Source organism: Mustelus asterias, unplaced genomic scaffold, assembly GCF_964213995.1.
Source record: "Mustelus asterias unplaced genomic scaffold, sMusAst1.hap1.1 HAP1_SCAFFOLD_1380, whole genome shotgun sequence".
In the NCBI taxonomy this organism is placed as follows: domain Eukaryota; kingdom Metazoa; phylum Chordata; class Chondrichthyes; order Carcharhiniformes; family Triakidae; genus Mustelus; species Mustelus asterias.
This window is the reverse complement of record NW_027591325.1, coordinates 38,132-60,421: the sequence shown is the minus strand read 5'-3', so window position 1 is coordinate 60,421 and position 22,290 is coordinate 38,132. Positions and strand designations below refer to the sequence as shown.

The following is a 22,290-nucleotide window of genomic DNA, read 5'->3' as shown; positions in this document are numbered from 1 at the left end:
GACGAAGAGATCCCTGTTCTGAAGAAGAGCAGGGCAATTGTCTCCAGTTTCCTGATGCATATTTATCCCTCAAGCCCGATCGTTACCACATTGCTATTTCTGGGATCTTGCTTTCTGCAAATTGGCTGTCCCATTTTGTCTGCGACATTACAGTGCAGGAGGCCGTTCGGCCCATCGAGCCTACACCAACAACAATCGCACCCAGACCCTATCCCCGTAACCCCACGTATTTACCCAATCCTCCTGACACTAACGGGTAATTTAGCACGGCTAATCAACCTAACCCTCACATCGTCAGAGTGTGGGAGGAAACAGGAACACTGGGGGGAAACTCACACAGACACGGGGAGAACATGCCAACTCCACACAGTCATCCAAAGCCGGAATTGAACCCGGGTCCCTGGCGCTGTGAGGCAGCAGTGCTAACCACTGTGCCACTTAAAAATTTGCTCTTGGGATGTGGGCGTCGCTGGCTTGGCGAGCATTTATTGCCTATCCCGAATTGTCCTTGAACTTAGTGGCTTGAGAGGCCATTTAAGAATCAACCACATTGCTGTGGCTCTGGGGTCAGATGTAGGCTAGACCAGGTAAGGATGGCAGATTTCATTCTCTAAAGGACATGAGTGAACCAGATGGGTTTTTCCGACAATGGTCATCCGTACATTCTTAATTCCAGATTGGTTTTTTAAAAATTGAATTCAAATTGCACCATCTGCTCCAGCGGGATTCAAACCCGGGTCCCTCAAATATTAGCTGAGCTTCTAGGTTAATAGTCTAGCGATAATATAACTAGGCCAACCCCTCCCCTTCATTGGCTGTGAAGTATCTTGGATACCCACGGTTGTTCAAGGCTGTCTACACACGGGTATTCAGAAGAACTGTGCGTAAATAAACACTAATGCTGTAAATAGTGGCATTTAGGCTCGGACACCTTTTGGTAAACAGTAGACTCTGATCCACAGGTGGCAATCTGACGGGGAACTATCGGGAGCAGCAGGATAATACACTTTTAAACCTGCGAGAGGGGGGAGTTCAGTGACCTCTTTCCCAGCTCGTCACAGACCTATATTTAAATCTCAGCACTGACTGTACTGCAGCATGCAAACGAGGACAGCCTGAGTTAGAAGATGAAGAAGCTGCAAGGGCTTATACAGAACAAAATTAGTAAAAACAAAATGTGCCTCTCAACAACAAATGAAAGTGGGTCGTCGAATGAAGGCCATCCAATCGTAGATCCTTTTGAGCGGGGTCACTTCAGGCATGACACCGGGGCCAAATGAACCCCCCCCCCCTCCCCCCCGCCACCTACATCGGCCCCGGCAACCCCCCCTAACCTCTTAACAAACACCAGCATGCCCTGAGTCGTGTTCCATTTCCTGATTAAATATGCACCAGTCAGATCATAGTCAAGATGTTTAATCATTTGCTGAATATATTACTGGAGTGTGGGTATAATTTGCATCATAATTGATAGATTGTTTCAACTGAACTGATTTGATATCGTCTGCACTTGCAGATGGGCTGTTTGTGGGTTTAGACTGCTGTGTCGTAGATGTGTGTCTGCTTGTGTAGCCTCATATATGCTCGTGTGTGTGACAATGTATGCAAACATGTGTGTGCCTGTGTTCTGCGCGTGTGCGTGCTTGTGTGAGTCATATTAGATATATATATATATATATATATATATATGTCTACAGCTATGTACCTGGGTCTTTATTGTTTTAATTTCTTTATCAGTGTCACAAGTAGGCTTACTGATAGCACAGTGGTTAGCACTGCTGCTTCACAGCGTCAGGGACCCAGGTTCGATTCTGCTTGGGTCACTGTCTGTGTGAAGTTTGCCCGTTCTCCCCGCGTCTGCGTGGGTTTCCTCCGGGTGCTCCGGTTTCCTCCCACATTCTGAAAGATGTGCTGGTTAGGGTGCATTGACCCAACGGGCGCCGGACTGTGGCCTCTCGGGGAATTTCACAGTCACTTCATTGCAGTGTTAACGTAAGCCTACTTGTGACTAACAAATAAACTTTATGTTAACACTGCAATAAAGTGACTGTGAAAATGCCCTAGAAGCCACACTCTGGCACCTGTTTGGGTACACTGAGGGAGAATTTAGCATGGCCAATGCCTTTCGGATAGTGGGAGGGAACTGGAGCACCCGGAGGAAACCATTGCAGACACGGGGAGAGTGTGCAGACTCCGCATAGACAGTGGCCCAAGCTGGGAATCGAACCCGGGTTCCTGGGAATCGAACCCGGGTGAGGCAGCAGTGCTAACCACCGTGCCATTATGTGTATTTGGATGGGCGCTGTTTCTGTGTGGGTATTGACACAGACAGGGAACATATAACCTGTGAATTCCTGGACATTGATTCCTTTTTGTTCTTCAATTCCATACTGTGTTCTCTGAACTTCACGTTAGGTAGGACTCTGCTTCGTGCTCTCATCTCATTAGTGGATTTGTCCAAAATCAGAATCTGTTTATGTCTGTAGTCCGTGATGAATGACCAATGGACGGCAACATTGATCGAACAGTCAACCCCCGGGGCTCCACAGTAAATTGGCAAATGGGTCACAGCGTCAAAGAACCATAGAATCCCTACAGTGCAGAAGGAGGCCATTCGGCCCATCGAATCTGCACCAACTCTCTGGAATAGTATCCTACCCAAGGTCAACCCCGGCCCTATCCCTGTAACCCTGAGCATTTACCATGGCTAATCCAACTAAGCTGCACATCTTTCAACACCAAGGGATAATTTAACATGGCCAATGCACCTAACCTTCTTGGCCGGAACTACACCACCTCGCCAGCCACAGAATTGGCACGAGCGAGGGTCCGACAACAGAAATCTCCGTTGCCCTTGGGTGGGAATTTCCAGTCTCATCTGAGCGAGGCCATAAAATCCCACACCACATCGTTGGATTGTGGGAGGAAACTGGAGCACCCAGAGGAAACCCACGCAGACACGGAGAGAACGTGCAAACTCCATACAGATAGTGACCCAAGGCCAAAACTGAACCAGGGTCCCTGGCGCTGTGAGGCACTAGGATTAACCACTTTGTGCCACTGTGCCTCCCAGGAGCTGCTGTCAGTCTAGTGCTCAAGAGTATTTGGGATATGAGGCCTCCCCCATTCTTCATGTCTGAGGCTAAATAGGGGTCACTGCAGGCCATTCAACCAATGGGAGCTACACACCGGTCTCGTCCAATGCCCTTGCAAGTTACAACAGGGTGATCAGTCATGATGAGTGCACGCCTGACCTTAATTTATTCCCCCGACTGAAAGGGCTGTTTCTCTTCTGCTATTCTCGTCTCGGTGCAGACTCGATGGGCCGAATGGCCTCTTTCTGTGCTGGAGGGTTTCTATGATGATATTCCACTCGTACCAGAGCATCATAGAATGACTGCAGCATAGACCATTCGGCCTGCTGTGTCCATACTGGCCCTCTGCAGGAGTAACTCACCTATGGTGGCCAGCTCCCCTGTTCATTCCCCATAACCAGGGTGATCAGTTGCCCTGGATTTTACGGATGCCCTAATTGAGGTGATTGTTCAGTGTTCCATGTTGTAGTTTGCTGGGATGCTGTTTTCCCTGTGTTTTAGAAATTTAAATTTCTGTGCAAGTGTGCGTTTGCACTGCTCCTGGCTGCACAACTGCCCCCAGAAGCAACCCCCTGCCCATTTCAGACCCCCATGCCAAATTATTGCTTAATTTCTCTCCCCCCACCTTCCCCCCCCCGCTTCCCTGCCGGGAGCTGGTCACTCTGCCCGTACTCCCTGAATATTTTCTCTCAACATCCAGAGGCAAACTCCAACGTGTTCAACACCATGTGACCGTAGTGAGGCAAATAATTCTTCCCTCACACATCCTCACACAGGGACAGCATGGAGAAAGCCTTCCCTGTATTTAAATATGCACAAAATGAGAGGAGGCATGTTTTTTTTTATTCATTCATGGGGCATGGGCATCACTGACTGGCCAACATTTATTGTCCATCTCTTGTTGCCCTTGTTCAAAGGGCAGTTACGAGTCACCCACATTGCTGTGGCTCTGGAGTCATATGTGGGCCAGACCAGGTAAGGTTGGCAGATTTCCTTCCCTAAAGGACATTCTAAGGGGACATTAGTGAACCAGATGGGTTTTTCCGACAATCGACAATGGTTTCATGGTCAGCAGTAGATTCTTAATTCCAGATTTTTTTATTGAATTCAAATTGCATGGAATCCCAACAGCACAGAAGGAGGACATTCAACCCATCGAGTCTGTACCAACCACAGTCCCACTCAGGCCCTATTCCTGTAACTCCACACATTTATGCTGCTAATCCCCCTGACACTAGGGTTAATTTAGCATGGCCAATCAACATAACCCGCACATCTTTGGACTTTCACCATCTGCTGTGGTGGGATTTGAACCCGGGTCCCCAGAATGTTAGCTGAGTTTCTGGATTAATTGCCTAGCGATAATACCATTAAACCATCGCCTCCCCTACCTGATGGTAACATCACTGGATTAATAATCCAGATTAATGCTCTTGAGGGGGAATAGGTTCAAATCCAACCATGGCAACTGGTGGAATTTAAATGTAATTACATTTTTGGACAAAGGCATGGTGGCCAATGGTTGGCACTGCTGTCCCATAGCACCAGGGACCCCGGTTCAATTCCAGCCTTGGGTGGCTGTGTGGAGTTTGCACGTCTTCCACGTGTCTGCGTGGATTTCCTCTGGTTGCTACGGTTTCCTCTCACAGACCAAAGGTGTGCAGGTTAGGTTGATTGGCCATGCTAAATTGACCCTAGTGTCCCAAAATGTGTAGGCGAGGGAGATTAGCAGCAGAAATACATGGTGTTACGGGGATAGGGGCCTGAGTAAGAGAGTCAGTGCAGACCCGATGGGCTGAATGGCCTCCTTCTAACTGTAGAATTCTATGATTCTGTACTTGCTCTGGGAATATTTGGTGGGATGATGCAGAGGGAACTTCACACTGTACCTAACTCATGCAGTACCTTATCGGGAGTCCTTGATGGGATCATATTGTCTGAGCTTATCTCTCTGTGCCTGAACTGAGTACATTCATGAAACAGCCGGTGCTTTAGACTGCTCCTCATAGCATCCCGAGTTTCCAGAGGAACAGAGTAGTGATCTCTGTCTATGACTAACCCATCTGATTCTATTTAACATTGACACTAGACGCCCAGATTGGTCTACCCCTCAGCACTGGAAACTCTGCTAATTTCCACTTCAAATCCTGGATTAGTCTATAGATTCTTTAGCTGAAAGTAATTTGTATCAGACCTTCCTGCTTCTCATGGTAAAAGGTTTATAGCCTCAAGCTGGTCCAATTAGTTCAAAATTCATCTAGAATTGTTATTACCACGGTGACCTAGTGTTGCATTATCTCAGGATAACTCATAGAATCCCTACAGTGCAGAAGGAGGCCATTCGGCCCATTGACTCTGCACTGATTCTTTTACAGAGTGTCCTACCCAGGCCCTACCCCTGTGACACCACATATTTACCCTGCTAGTTTCCCTAACCAACGTATCTTGGGACACTAATGGGGCAATTTAGCATGGTCAATCAACCTAACGTGGGAAGAACGTGCAGGCTCCACACAGTCACCCAGTTTTGGAATCGAACTTGGCACCTGTGAAGTAGCAGTGCTCATTACTGTGCCGCCCAGGTGTCGATGGATGATATAGGACTGAGATGAGGAGAAATTAATTCACTTAAAAGGTTTGTGAAACTTTGGAGCCCTTTACCCCAAAAAAGATCCACCACTGAATTAATTTAAGGCTGGCTTAGATAGATTTTTGCTCTCTCAGGTGGCACACTGGTTAACACTGCTGTCTCACAGCTCCAGAGATCTGGGTTCGATTCCCAGCTTGGGTCAATGTCTGTGCAGAGTCTGCACATTCTCCCCGTGCCTGCGTGGGTTTCCTCCGGGTGCTCCGGTTTCCTCCCACAGTCTGAAAGACATGCTGGTTGGATGCATTGGCCATACTAAATTCTCCCTCAGTGTACCCGAACAGGTGCCGGAGTGTGGCGACCAGGGGATTCTCACTGTAACTTCATTGCAGTGTTAATGTAAGCCTACTTGTGACACCAATAAATGAAAATTTCTTCTTATTTTATGATCCATTTGCCAAGATTCCTGCCTTGGGTCACTGTCTGTGCGGAGTCTGGTGCTGTTTTCTGTGATTGATGCACAGTCGTTGGTGGGAGAGAGCTTTACTCTCCGTACCAGTATCCACATCATACACATTGAGGTTTCAGCCATGGTTCAGTGGGTAGCACTCTTCACGTCTGACGTAAAAGATTGTGGGTTCAAGTCCTGAAATCCAGGTCGACTTTCGCAAAGCTGAGGAAGAGCTGCACTGTCAAAGGTTTCAGCTGAGATGCTAAACCAAGGCTCGGACTAGCTGCCCTTGCAGTGAATGGAACAAATTCAAACACTAGCAGCAAAGTGGCCTGGCCAATAAGTAGGCCTCAACCAACATCCGTTTAAAAAAAACAGACAGCTTTGCTGATCATTTTTCTGATTGCTCACGGGGAATATTTTCTAAATTTAACTTTGTTTATTAGTGCCACAAGCAGGCTTACATTAACACTGCAAAGGAGTTACTGCGAAATTCCCCTCGTCATCACACTCCACCGCCTGTTCGGGTACATTGAGGGAGATTTTAGCATGGCCAATGCACCTAACCAGCACGTCTTTTGGTCTGTGGGAGGAAACCAGAGCACTCGGAGGAAACCCACGCAGACACGGGGTGAATGTACAAAATCCACACAGACAGTGACTCAAGTCAGGAATCGAACCCATGTCACTGGTGCTGTGAGGCAGCAGTGCTAACCACTGTGCCACTGTGTTAGTAGCCAAGTTTCCAACATTATGATAAAAACAATCTTAAACTGTGCTGCTTATATCTTAACTCATATCAAATCCTGTGTGCCTATCACCTTCATACTCACCCACCTGCATTGGCTTCCAGCTGAACAATGCTTTAATTTTAAAATTCTCATCCTTGTTTTTTAAATCTACCCTCTGAGTAGAATCTCTGGAAATCTCTACCACAGAGGGCTGTGGAAGCTCCGTCATCGAGTATGTTTAGAGTAGAGATTGACATTTCTAAACACCAAAAGGCATATCATAGAATCCCTACAGTACAGAAGGAGGCCATTTGGCCCAATCGAGTAAATACCAATCACATCCCACCCAGGCCCCATTCCTGTAACCTCCCATATTTACCCTGCTAATCCCCCTGATTCTAGGGCCAATTTAGCAAACCACACATCTTTGGGAGGAAACCCATGCAGACATGGGGAGAAAGTGCAAACTTCACACAGACAGTGACCTGAGGCCGGAATGGCACCCGGGTCCCTGGCACTGTGAGGCAGCAGTGCTAACCACTGTGCCACCGTGCCACCTGCATATTGGAATAGTGTGAGAGAAAAACATCATTGAAGTGGATGATCAGCCATGATCATATTGAATGGTGAAGCAGGCTTAAGACCATAAGATATCGGAGCAGAATTAGACCATTCAGCCCATCGAGTCTGCTCCGCCATTCAATCCTGGCTGATAAGTTTCTCAACCCCATTCTCCTACTTTTTCCCCGTACCCTCTGATCCCCTTACCACTCAAGGACCTACCTATCTCTGCCTTAAATAGACTCAATGACCTGGGTCTCCACAGCCGTCTGTGGCAATGAATTCCACAGATTCACCACCCTCTGGCTGAAGAAATTCCTCCTCATCTCAGTTCTAAAGAGTCGTCCCTTTACTCTGAGGCTGTTCCCTCCGATCCTAGTCTCGCCTACAAATGGAAACATTTTTCAATGGACTGAATGGTGGAGCAGTGTCGATGGGCTGAATGGCCTATTTCTACTCCTACATTCCTGTAGATGTAAGCCTTTCTTTCTTCTGTTATATATTCCATGATTTAGATGGAGCTTTTCTTTCTTGCTAACTCCAAAAAAATTCAATCTAACTTTGATGTGTCCATTTACACCTGCGACAAGAAGTGTCCATGTTACCCTCACTCAAGCTACCGAAAACATCTCCAAAGCTTTGTAATCAGTGCTGGGCTCTTTAAAGTGTGGCATGGTAGCACAGTGGTTAGCATTGCTGCCTCACAGCGCCAGGGTCCCAGGTTCGATTCCCGGCTTGGGTCACTGTCTGTGTGGAGTTTGCACATTCTCCTCGTGTCTGCGTGGGTTTCCTCCGGGTGCTCCGGTTTTCTCCCACAGTCCAAAGATGTGCGGGTTAGGTTGATTGGCCATGCTAAAATTGCCCCTTCGTGTCCTGGGATGGAGAGATTAGTGGGTAAAATAAGTAGGGATATGGGGCTAGGGCCTGGGTGGGATTGTGGTCGGTGCAGACTCGATGGGCCGAATGGCCTCTTTCTGTAATGTAGGGTTTCTATGATTTCTAAACTTTATTGTTCTCCTTGAGGAAGATTAAATAACTCATTTATTAAACTCTGATCTAAATTATATGGTGGAATTATTGTGTAGTGGTAAGGTGACAATCGCCTAAGTCATCAATCTGTATCACTGTATGAGCTTGTCACCACTATTCCTTCATTATCGTCACATCACAGTCTGTGTGATCCAAATCAAAATTACAGCTTCTAGTCAATTCAAGCTTCAAATTTCATAATGCAGGATTATAAATGGAATCATCTGGGTCAGGCTGAATGGGATATCCAGAACTCTGTGTGTTACTGATAGGAAAGCTAATGGCATTTGCTACCAAATAAACCTGTTGGACTTTAACCTGGTGTTGCTAAAACTCTTACTGATAGGACACAGGGAACTCTATGGGTCAGTACCTGTCTGTGATGGGACAGGGGGAACTCTATGAGTCAGTACCTGTTAGTGATGGGGCAGGGGGAACTCTATGGGTCAGTACCTGTTAGTGATGGGGCAGGGGGAACTCTATGGGTCAGTACCTGTTAGTGATGGGGCAGGGGGAACTCTATGGGTCAGTACCTGTTAGTGATGGGACAGGAGGAACTCTATGGGTCAGTACCTGTTAGTGATGGGATAGGGGGAACACTAATCCCTTGTTTGCTATTCGCTATGCACGGTATATCAACTATGCACCTCGGTGTAAAAGATGCCCAAATAGATAAAAAAGCATAGCACATTGCTTGAAAATGGAGAAACAAGGTAACCAGTGATGCTGCACTAATTCTGTATGTCAGTGAAATTAAATTAATGCTTTATTAGTTTTTCTGCTAATCAGTTGCGTGTCATCCTGCATTATTGGTGTTAGAAACGTAGGGCATAGCCCTAAAAGCACAAGAGAAAGTGATGGACAGGACAGGGGACTAAATAATCGGAGGGAGTCGAGGCGAGGGTTTCTCACATGGCAAGCTGTTGTGATCTGGAATGCACTGCCTGGAAGTGTGGTGGAAGCAGACTCAGCAGTCACTTTCAAAGCTCAAGTGGATAAATATTTCAAAATGGAAAGACTTGCAATGCTCTGGGGAAAAGATTGGGGATGGGGATTGGGAGAGTGAGACTAATTGGCCCACACTGGCAGGGTAGTCTGAATGTATAGGATGATTCTAGTATTAATGGAGGAATGAACAGTTTGATAGATTGATGGAGAGGCAAATTATTTTGATAACATTGATAAATAGTTGCACATAGATAGATGTACACTGAAATAAGGGTCATTTGATTCAAAATGTTGGCTCTATTCTCTCTCCACACGCGCTGTCAGACCTGCTGAGATTTTCCAACATTTTTCTGTTTTTCTAGATGTGCACTGAATCCTAAGTTTAAAGTTTATTTATTAGTCACAAGTAGGCTTACATTAACACTGCAATGAAGTTACTGTGAAAATCCCCTAGTTGCCACACTCCGGCGCCTGTTCGGGTACACTGAGGGAGAATTTATCATGGCCAATTCACCTAACCCGCACATCTTTGGACTGTGGGAGGAAACCAGAGCACCCAGAGGAAACCCACGCAGACACGGGAAGAATGTGCAAACTCACACAGACGGGGATTGAACCTGGGTCCCTGGTGCTATGGGGCAGCAGTGCTAACCACAGTGCCATTGTGCCGCCTATCCTGGTATCCTTATCTGAGGAAGGATGATCTTGTGGGAGAAAGTGCAGGAAAGGTTTACCAGGCTGATTCCTGGGATGGCAGGTCTGTCATATGAGGAGAGATTAAATTGATTAGGATTATATTCATTGGCGTTTAGAAGAGTGAGAGGGAGTCTCATAGAAACTTAGAAAATTCTAACAAGATTAGACAAGGTAGTTTCAGAAAGAATGTTCCTGAAAGTGGAGGAGTCCAGAACCAGGGATCAGTGTTTGGGAATAAGGGGTAAACCTTTTTTAAAATTCATTTTATGGGATGTGGGCGTCGCTGGCTGGGGGTCCAGCATTTATTGCCCATTCCTAATTGTCTTCCATTTCAGAGGGCATTTGAGAGTCAACCACATTGCTGTGGATCTGAGGTCACATGTAGGCCAGACCGGGTAAGGACAACAGATTTCCTTCCCTAAAGGATAAGGTGAAGGACTGAGATGAGGAGAAATGTCTTCACCTCGAGAGTGGTGAATTCAGTACCAAAGAAAGTAGTTGAGGCCAAAACATGGTGTGATTTCAAGAAGGAATTTGATATAGCTCGAGGGGCTAAAGGGATCAAGGGGATATGCGGGGGGGGGGGAAGGCAAAATCAGGATGTTGAATTTGATGATCAGCATGATCAAAATGAATGGCGGAGCAGGCTCCAAGGGCCGAGTGGCCTACTCCTGCTTCTAGCTTCTATGTTTCTTTGAATCGAGAAACAGCAGGTGTGTAAACAGGGTAGGATCTGTGAAGTAAACTGATGGATTGTTACTCTAAGGTACAGCAGCAGGATAAGAAGAGATGCAGACTTAAGAGGCTGGCACTAAGACACAGAAAACAGATGGGCAGTGACTGTAACTACGTAAGATGACATCAGTACATCGGGAGATAGGTTAAAAATAGCAAATACATCCGTCGTCCTTACCATGTCATCTGTGCCAGTTGTTGGAGTTCACCGCTGGGGACAAGCTTTTCTGACTGAGGGGAGCAGCGGAGTGCTGCAGTCAGCTGGTGTTAGGCTGCAATATCGGTGGAATCCGAGCAGCCACTGGAGAATTGACCAGCAGAGTGGATCTGGTCTCTGGCTCATGCACACATTAAACAAAAGGGAACAGTAGCATTGTGGTAATGTTACTGGACTGGTAACCCAGAGGCCCCAACTAATGCTCTTGAGACAATCGTTGGATTCTAGAGAAATACCAGAGGATTAGCAAACTGCCAATGTGGCACTCCTATTCAAAGAGGGAAGGAGGCAAAAAGTGGGTAACTATCGGCCGATTAGCCAAACATCTATTGTTGGAAAAATGATGGAATCAATTAGTAAGGAAGTTACAGCGGCGTATTTGGAAAATCACACTCTAATCAAACAGAGTCAGCATGGCTTCATGAAAGGGACATCATGGCTGACTAATGTATTGGACTTTCTCGAGGAAGTCTCAACCAGAATGGATAGAGGGGAATGAGTAGATGTGCTGTATATGGATTTCCAGAAGGTGTTCGACAAGGTATCTCACAAAAGGTTAAGTCATAGGATAAAAGCCCAAGGTGTTGGAGGTAGTGTATTGGCACGGGTAGAATATTGGCTAATGGGTAGGAAACAGCGAGTGAGGATAAGGGTTTTTTTTCAAGTTGGTCACCTGTAACCAGTGAGGTTCCACAGGGGTCAGTGCTGGAACCGCAGCTGTCTGCATTAGATATTAATGACTTGGAGAAAGGAAGCGAATGTACTGCAGCCAAATTTGTACTCAGCACAAAAATAGATGGAAAGGCAAGCTGCGAGAGGGATATAAACAGTTTGCAAAGAGATATTGATAGGTTTAGTAAAAAGTTGACAAATGGAGTATAATGTGGGAAAAAATGAAGTTGTTCATTTTGGAAGGGCGAACAAAAGAACAGAGGATTACTTAAATGGAGAAAAACTGCAGAAAGCTGCAACACAAAGGGACTTGGGGGTACTTGTGCACGACACACAGAAAGCTAGCACACCTATGCAGCAGGTAATCAGGAAGTAAGATTAGGATTAAGTTTGTGGATGACACAAAAATAGGATTACGTTTGTGGATGATACAAAGATTGGCCAGGTGGTTAAAATTGAGACAGAGTGTCTTGGGCTACAAGAAGATATGGACAGAATGGTCAAATGGGCAGATAACAAAGAACAAAGAACAATACAGCACAGGAACAGGCCCTTTGGCCCTCCAAGCCCGCGCTGCTCCCTGGTCCAAACTAGACCATTCTTTTGCATCGCTCCATTCCAACTCCGTTCATGTGGCTATCTAGATAAGTCTTAAACGTTCCCAGTGTGTCTGCCTCCACCACCTTGCCCAGCAGCGCATTCCAGGCCCCCACCACCCTCTGTGTAAAATACATCCTTCTGATATCCGTGTTAAACGTCCCCCACCCCCCCCACCTTGAACCTATGACCCCTCGTGAACGTAACCACCGATCTGGGAAAAAGCTTCCCACCGTTCACCCTACCTATACCTTTCATAATTTTATACACCTCTATTAGGTCACCCCTCATCCTCCGTCTTTCCAGTGAGAACAACCCCAGTTTACCCAATCTCTCCTCATAACTAAGCCCTTCCATACCAGGCAACATCCTGGTAAACCTCCTCTGCACTCTCTCTAAAGCCTCCACGTCCTTCTAAGTGGCAGATAGAATTTAACCCTGAAAAGTGTGAGGACTTGACTTTGACTTTCTTGTCAAATTACTTCTTTGGAAGGAGTAGTTTGATAAGAAAGTACTCAATAAATGGTCGGAGACTTAGAAATTCTGTGGAACAAAGGGACCTTGGTGTGATTGTCCACAGATCTTTGAAAGCAGAAGGGCATGGTAGTAGGTTGGTGAAAAAGGCGTATGGGATGCTTGCATTTACCAATCAAGGCATAGGTTACAAAAGCAGGGAAGGCATGTTGGAGTTGTATAGAACTTTGGTGAGGTCATAGCTGGAGTACTGTGTGCAGTTCTGGTCGCCACATTATCAAAATGATGTGATTGCACTGGAGGGGATGTAGAGGAGATTCACCAGGATGCTGCCTGGGATGCAACATTTAAGTTATGAAGAGAGGTTGGATAGGCTTAAGTTGTTTTCGTTGGAGCAGGGAAGACTGAGAGGCGACCTGATTGAGGTGTACAAGATTATGAGAGACCTGGACAGAATGGATAAGGAGCTGTTGTTTCACTTTGTTGAAGGGTCAGTCACAAGGAGACATGGGTTCAAGGTGAGGGGCAAGAGGTTTAGGGGGGACATGAGGAAAACCCTTTTTACCCAGAGGGTGGTGACGGTCTGGAATGTGCTGCCTGGGAAAGTGGGAGAGGTGGGTTGCCTCACATCCTTTAAAAAGTATCTGGATGAGCACTTGGCACATCATAAGATTCAGAGCTATGAGCCAAGTGCTGGCAGATGGGATTAGGTTGAAGTTCAGGTGTTTCTAGTGTGTTGGTGTAGACTCAATGGGCCGAAAGGCCTCTTCTCCACTGCATGATTCTATGATCCATTCAAAGGACTGATGGCAGCAGGGAAGAAGCTGTTCTTGAGTTGGTTGGTATATATTTTCAGACGTTTGTATCTTTTTCCCGGTGGAAGAAGGTGGAAGCGGGTACGTCCGGGATGCGTGGAGTTTTTGATTATGCTGGCTGCTTCCCTGAGGCAGCAGGAAGTGGAGACAGAGTCAATGGATGGGAGGTTGGTTTGGGCGATGGGCTGGGCTATGTTCACAATTGTTTGTAGTTTCTTGCGGACTTAGTCAGAGCAGGTGCCAATTCAAGCTCTGATACATCTGGAAAGGATGCTTTCTATGGTCCATCTGTAAAAATTGGTGAGAGTCGAACTGGGCATGCCGAATTTCCTTCAGCTCCTGAAAAAGTAGAGGCATCGGTGGGCTTTCTTAACTCTCGAGTCGGTGTTGAGGGCCCAGGACAGGTTGTTGGTGATCTGGACACCTAGAAACCTGAATCTCCCGACCCTTTCCACTTCATCACCATTGATGTAGACAGGGGCATGTCCTCCATTATGTTTCCTGAAGTCGATGACTATCTCCTCTGTTTTACTGACATTGAAAGAGAAATTATTGCCGTAGCACCATTTCGCCAGATTCTCTATCTCTTTCCTGTACATTTGTAGAGTGGGTGGTCCATCTCGGCCTCCTCCTGAGTTCCCCAGCATCACAGGTGCTCCAGTCTTCAGCCAGTTTGATTCACTGCACATGATACCGCGTCATATTAAGAAACTGCTGAAGAAACTGATATAGCAAATGTTCTGAGCACTGACAACATCCTGAACTGAAGAACTATGTTCCAAAACGCTGTTGTCCCACCCTGATGACTCAGATGAGTGGTGGGGGGTGGGGGGGGGGGGGAGAGGCGGGTCAGATGGCTCTCTGATTGGGAGGGGGGAGGGCAGGGGGGTCCGCTGCCACTCCGCGTGCGATTGGTGGGGACGGGAGGGGGGTCCGCTGCCACTCTGCATGTGATCGGTAGGGGGGCAGGGAGGGTCCACTGCCACTCCATGTGCGATCGGTGGGGGCGGGAGGGGATCAGCTGCCACTCTGCGTGCGATTGGTGGGGGGGGGAAGGGGGATCCGCTGCCACTCTGCATGCGATTGATGGGGGCGGGAGGGGATCTGCTGCCACTCTGCGTGTGATTGGTGGGGGGGGGGGAAGGGGGGGCCCGCTGCCATTCTGCATGCGATTGATGGGGGGAGGAAGGGGGGCTCCGCTGCCACTCTGCGTGTGATCGGGTGGGGGGGACGGGGGTAGGGGGCCGTGATCGGTCTGGGTAGCAGGGGGGTGAGGGGATAAGGGGGACAGTTATGTTGTGAGGGTGGCACGGTAGCACAGTGGTTAGCACTGCTGCTTCACAGCTCCAGGGTCCCGGGTTCGATTCCCAGCTCGGGTCACTGTCTGTGTGGAGTTTGCACATTCTCCTCGTGTCTGCGTGGGTTTCCTCCGGGTGCTCCGGTTTCCTCCCACAGTCCAAAGATGTGCGGGTTAGATTGATTGGCCAGATTAAAAATTGCCCCGTAGAGTCCTGAGATGTGTAGGTTAGAGGGATTAGCGGGTAAAATATGTGGGGGTAGGGCCTGGGTGGGATTGTGGTCGGTGCAGACTCGATGGGCCGAATGGCCTCCTTCTGCACTGTGGGGATTCTATGATTCTATGAGGGTGGGGCAATGTCTGTGGGGGCCAGGGGGGAGACATTATCGGGCCTGGGAGCGATGTGGCAGGGGAGCAATTTTCTATCTTTTTTTACTGCGCATGTGCAGGGTTTCAGGCACGATAAGCCCCACTCACAGGCCACTACAGCGCGATTCAGAATCGCTGATATTTTTTCAGGCAGATTGCGTGTGGGGGCGCCGGAGAACGGATCTAAGGTCAGACCTGAAACACTCCCAGATTCAAGTCTGCCCAGCACTTAGAATCAAAATGGTAAAATCAGGCCCTCTGCCTCTTTGTTGACATTAGTTGAGGATTGAGTATTGGGCAGGACAGCACAGAAAACTCCCATGCTTCTCTTCACAATAGGATCTTTAACATCTCCCTGAGCAGAAAGACAGGATCTCATCTCATCTGAAAGACAGCACCTCCAACAGTGCAGCACTCTTTTGGTACCTCACTGCCAGCGTCAGTGGACCCCACGTTCAGGCTCTGGATTGAAATGTAGAACCCATGACCTTGTGACCAAGAGGCAAGAATGCCCCCAGCTGTGTCATGATTGCAGAGTTGACAAGGGGTGGCCCGGTGGCACTGCTACCTCACAGCGCCAGGGACCCGGGTTCAATTCCAGCCTCGGGTATCTGTCTGTGTGGAGTTTGTATGTTCTCCTCTCATCTGTGTGGGTTTCCTCCGGGTGCTCCGGTTTCCTCCCACACTCCAAAGATGTGGGTTAGGTTGATTGGCCGTGCTAAATTGACCCTTAGGGCAGAATTTTACGGCCTCGCTCGGGCGAGACTGGAAATCCCCTCCCGAGGCCAAACAGAGATTTCTGTTGTCAGACCCTTGCCCATGCCAATTCCGTGATGGGCAAGGTGGTAGAGTTCCAGCCATAGTGTCAGGGGGAATGGCAGGGTAAATACATGGGGTTACGGGGATAGGGCCTGGGTGGGATTGTGATCATAGAATCATAGAATCGCTACAGTGTAGAAGGAAGCCATTCAGCCCATCGAGCTTGCAACGACCACAATCCCACCCAGGCCCGACCTCCATAACCCCAGGTATTTACCCTGCTAATTCCTCTGACACCAAGGGAAAATTTAGCATGGCCAATCAACCTAACCTGCACATTTTTTGGAGAGTAAGTAGTCTCCCACCAGGTTAAAACTCAACAGGTTTATTTGGTAGCACGAGCTTTCGGAGCGTCGCTCCTTCATCAGGTGAGTGCAGGATTTGTTTCACGAACAGGGCACATGCAGACACAAACTCAATTACAAGATAATGTAATGGTTGGAATGCGAGTCTTAACAGGTAATCAAGTCTTTACAGGTGCAGATAATGTGAGTGGAGAGAGGGTTAAGCACAGGTTAAAGAGGTGTGAATTGTCTCAAACTAGGACAGTTAGTGAGATTTTGCAAGCCCAGGCAAGTCGTGGGGGTTACAGATGATGTGACATGAACCCAAGATCCCAGCTGAGGCCGTCTTCATGTGTGCGGAACTTGGCTATCAGTTTCTGCTCGGCGATTCTGCGTTGTCGTGTGTCGTGAAGGCCGCCTTGGAGAACGCTTACTCGAAGATCAGAGGCTGAATGCCCTTGATTGCGGAAGTGTTCCCCAACAGGAAGAGAACACTCCTGCCTGGTGATTGTCGAGCGGTGTCCATTCATCCATTGTCGTAGCGTCTGCATGGTCTCGCCAGTATACCATGCTTCGGGACATCCTTTCCTGCAGCGTATCAGGTAGACAACGTTGGCCAAGTCGCAAGAGTATGTACCGTGTACCTGGTGGATGGTGTTCTCACATGAGATGATGGCATCCATGTCGATGATCCGGCAGTCTTGCAGAGGTTGCTGTGGCAGGGTTGTGTGGTGTCATGGTCACTGTTCTCCTAAAGGCTGGGTAGTTTGCTGCGTACAATTTTTTGGAGACACAGTGCAGACTCAATTGGCAAAATGGCCTCCTTCTGCACTGACGATATTCTAGGATTCTACGATTCTATGATTAATAAGCAAATGAGAAATTGGAAGGGGATGCAGAACAAGAGAAAGGGATGGAAGAAAAAATTACAGAGAAAGAGAAATTGATACTTGGTGTTTTAACCGAGGGTAGAATTGAGCAGAAGGGAATTGAAGGACATTCATTTGGCTGTTGCTTATGTACTGCCAATCGACATTGAAAAAGTGGGTCCGCAGTTTCTCAGCATATCACACCTCTTATTCTGGGACGTGCGAATCATCTGCATCACATTCCCAAAAGATTTAAACAGGTACACAGTAAAAATAGAATATTCCCACAGGAATTACACCTTTTGTATCACACTTTCTTCAGTACTGCCACTAATTGAGTTTCTGAATCAAGGCACAATAAAAGCAACTCCCAAACACAAGCAGTTTCATCAAATTACCAGCATTCGAGAATAACCTGGTGAAGAGCTGGGTATATTTAGGAGTGGGGTTAACCGTGTAGGCAAGTTATATCTGCAATAATACCCAGGAGTGAATTGCAGGCTTGAATTTAATTGAGAGGCGGTATATATGTATAGAATAACTGATGCCCAGGAGTGAGTCATTAGCTGGAATCTAATTGAGTAGTTCGGATGGTTTAGATATTGGGCGGGAATTTTTGGCTGTGCTTGGCCCAAGGTCGGAAAATCCCACCTTTGCATGTCCGTGTCCCACCCGCTACGATTCCTGTGGCAGGCAGGACAGGAAAATTCCGCCCATTGGATAGCAGATACCCAGAAGTGAGTTATACACTGGAATCTAATTGAGGGATTCAGGTGGTTTATACGTAGAATAATGGATGAACAAAGAACAACAAAGAACAATACAGCACAGGAACAGGCCCTTCGGCCCTCCAAGCTCGTGCCGCTCCCTGGTCCAAACTAGACCATTCTTTTGTATCCCTCCATTCCCACTCCATTCATATGGCTATCTAGATAAGTCTTAAACGTTCCCAGTGTGTCCGCCTCCACCACCTTGCCTGGCAGCGCATTCCAGGCCCCCACCACCCTCTGTGTAAAATATGCCCTTCTGATATCTGTGTTAAACCTCCCCCCCTTCACATTGAACCTATGACCCCTCGTGAACGTCACCACCGACCTGGGGAAAAGCTTCCCACCGTTCACCCTATCTATGCCTTTCATAATTTTATACTCCTCTAATAAGTCTCTCCTATATGAACTATAGGCTGGAATCAAAGTGAGAGTTTCAAATGGGATATATATACATTTTTATATCTAGAATAACTGATACCCAGTATTTGGTGGTGAATGTGTGGAATTCACAGCAAGTAGTTGAGGCCAAAACGTTGTGTGATTTCAAGAAGAAATTAGATATAGCTCTTGGGGCTAAAGGGATCAAGGGATATGGGGGGAAGGTGATATTAGGATATTGAATTCGATGGTCAGCCATGATCAAAATGAATGGTGGAGCAGGCTTGAAGGGCCGAATGGCCTGCCCCTGCTTCTAGTTTCTATGAGTTATTGGCTGGAAACTAATTGAGCGGTTTGGGTCACTTTTATATGGAATATTCAGTACATGAAAGTGAGCTACAGGCTGGGATATAATCCAGGGCTGCAGACAGTTAATGTACAGAATAACAGATACCCAGGAACGAGTTACACACGAAACCAAAAGAGAAAATGCTGCAAAATCTCAGCAGGTCTGGCAGCATCTGTAAGGAGAGAAAAGAGCTGACATTTCGAGTCCAGATGACCTTTGTCAAAGCTGCACACTAAAATCTATTTGAGGGGGGTTCAGGTGGTTTATATATAGAATAACGGATATCAGAGAGTGACTTACAGGCTGGAATGTAATTGAGGGGTTGAGATAGTATTAATATATACATGTAATAAAGTTATAGGCCCGAATTTTTCATCGGACACATCTTTACTGATTCTAATAGGCCGCTGCCATTTTACACTCAATTGAGTGTTGATTGACCTGCACTTGGAAGGAGGTCCCACCATGGAGAGCTGTTGACCAATCAGATTGGCTGACAGCTCTCCAGCTCATCCAGCACAGCGCTGCGGTGGCCGGAAGAGGCACTGCAGTGCCATGCCTGAGGCTAAGTGCAGGGAGCTGGTGTGAAGGTAAATGGCAGGGGGGTTGGCGAAGGGAGGGTAGGGTATATCCTGAGAGGTCGCAAGGGGCGGGTGCGATTAGGTTATCTGGCATCGGTTGGGATCTGGCGAGGGAGATCCAGAGCTATCTGGTCCTCGAGGTGAGGATGCCGTCAGTCAGAAGGGGACTTCCGATGGAGGCGCCCTCCCCCCACATTTCCCATCTAAGATTAAAAGAATGTTAACACATGAGGAGGCAAAGGCCTGGTGGTATTATTGCTAGATTATTAATCCAAAAACTCAGCTCCAGTAAAAATGAAGTAAAGTTTATTTATTAGTCACAAGTAAGGCTTACATTAACACTGCAATGAAGTTACTGTGAAATTCCCCTAGTTGCCACACTCCAGCGCCTGTTCGGGTCAATGCACCTAACTAGCACGTTTTTCAGACTGTGGGAGGAAACCCACCCAGATACAAGGAGAATGTGCAAACTCCACACAGTCACCCAAGCCGGGAATCGAACCCAGGTCCCTGGTGCTGTGAGGCAGCAGTGCTAACCACTATGCCACCGTGCCGCCCTGCTCTGGGGACCTGGGCTCATGCTCTGGGAACCCGGGTTCGAATCCTTACACAACAGATGGTGGAATTTGAATTCAATAAACATATTCGGAATTAAGAATCTAATGAAGACCCCAAAACCATTGTTGATTGTTGGAAAAACCCATCTGGTTCACTAATGTCCTTTAGGGAAAGAAATCTGCCATCCTTACCTGGTCTGACCTACATGTGACTCCAGATCAACAGCAATTGACTCCCAGCTGCCCTCTGAAATGGCCCAGCAAGCCACTCAGTTCAAGGGCAACTCAGGATGGACAATAAATGCTGGCCCAGCCAGTGAAGAATGAATACAAAAACACTACCTGTTTCCCACCTTGAATTATCTCGCGTTCGCTAGCCTGAAAATTGAGGCTGGGGAGGAAAAGACCGTTTAATGGCCGTTAATTAGTAACTCATGGGCCTGAACAGGGGCCAGGGTGGTCTTCTCATCCGATGCCTTGCCCACCCCACTGTATTGCATCCAGTTTGGGGCAGGCGGGATCCCAAGGCTGCGTAAAGTTCAGGCCATTGAGTAACTGATACCCAACAGTATGCAATGAACTGAAATCTAATTGAGCAGTTTGGGTAGTTTATATATGGAATAATGGATACCTGAGAGTGAGTTGTAGGTTGGAATTTTAATCAGAGGGTTTGGGAAGCTTCCATGTAAGATACTGGATATCTGGGAGTGAGTTACAGACTGGAAATGAATGGGGAAATGATGGGATGGAAATTCCTCCATCACTTTACAATGCAGAGTGAATTTCAAGCCTGGCTCTGTACAGAGGCATGCGTTAACCCCTCGTACCGAGTAACATCAGATGGCATTTCGACACAGGCGGATAGTGGTACAAACGGAAATGACTTGAAACTTGTCCCAAGGTCTGCAACCTGTCAGAGACATCACAAAATATCCAGTAAAAGCAGAAAATGCTGGAGTTACGCAGCAGGTCTGGCAGCTGTACGTGGAGAAAGAACCAGAGTTAACGTTTCGGGTCTGTGAGCTTTCATCAGAGCACCAAATAATTTCTGTCAATTGGACATGGACAACGGCTGTCAACACAAAACACCTTGAAAGCGGTGTCCACTTTCACAAATGTCAATGCATCCAAACCCCGTTGCCTACACCCTAACTTGCACTAAATCCTGCTCAACATTGACTTACATACGAACATACAAAAGTACAAAATAGGAGCGGAAGCCATTCGGCCCTTTGAGCCTGTTCAGTCATTCAGTTAGATCATGGCTGATCTCTTTGTGTTTTTTTTTATTCATTCGTGGGATATGGACGTCGCTGGTTGGCCAGCATTTATTGCCCATCCCTCATTGCTCCTTGGAGGGCAGTTGAGAGTCAACCACATTGCTGTGGCTGTGGAGTCACATGTAGTCTCATCTACAAGATGAACTGCAGCAATTCACCAGGGCTACTTTGATGGCACCTTCCAAACCCATTTCGGAGTTCAGGGGCAGCAGACACATGGGAACACCATCACTTGGAAGCTTCCCTCCAAGTCACTCACCACCCTGGCTTGGAAATATATCGCCATTCCTTCACTGTCGCTGGGTCAAACTACTGCAGTTCCAGTCCGAGCAGCACTGTGGGTGCAAATGCACCAAAAATAAGTATTTCTTGATGCATTTCATTGAGTGTAATGTATTATCCTGTGTGTATCGGCATTCCCTTTTATAACCTGATGGTGCTAACTTGACCACCCACTTTGTCTTTTCATTGTAGCCGGTGTTGTGACAAGAAAAGCTGCGGGAACCGGAACGAAACACCTTCTGACCCAGTTATCATTGACAGGTAAGGGCCGTGCTTTCCTGCTGGACTCTTGGCTCCCAGCCTGGGTGGATTTTGTCTGTGCCTGATGAGGGGCTCATTCTGTCCTTGTAACAGGGGCTCAGAGTAACCTGTTCTCGTTTCGGACTGGTGACTATTTCTCCACTGACCATTAGTGTTACTGTTTTTGGATGGGTGTGGCATTTGTTTGATGTGAATGTGCTGTGTTGAGCTGCAGAGTGGTTTACTCTCCCCCCAGATCACCCCGGATTCATGTTCTCAGTCCTGTTATCAGTGGGGGAAAGAAGGGACTAATAAACAGGGCCTACTTGTTCATGGTTCGAAACATCTAATTGCTTAGGTGCCTTTGTTGAAGGACAGTTTGTTGCAGAATGCCCATGTTGCTTCCCAAGGGCCTGTTTTGTTTCTATGTTGCAGGATGACCAATATCATTGCTGTAAACTAACTATATTAATTACAGAATGCAAACAAACAATTGCAATGCCTCTACGTCCTTGTTACAACCTACACTTACATATGGGGTAAAATTTTCTGAAGGTTCATGCCAGCGGGATTTACTGGTCCCGTTGCAGTGAACGGGGTTTTGGCT

General features: G+C 47.3%; 1 protein-coding gene across 1 annotated transcript in view; it reads left to right on the top strand.

Annotated features, from left to right (window-relative positions):
• Positions 1-21,704, top strand: part of LOC144488220 (transcription factor COE3-like) — a gene marked incomplete at both ends in the record, with an annotated part of 56,313 nt that extends 34,609 nt beyond the window's left edge. Inside the window, one exon of the mRNA XM_078206248.1 lies at positions 21,636-21,704. Within this exon, the coding sequence (XP_078062374.1) occupies positions 21,636-21,704 (69 nt within the window). The remainder of the gene's footprint in view (positions 1-21,635) is intronic.
• Between the last annotated feature and the right edge of the window lie 586 nt (positions 21,705-22,290).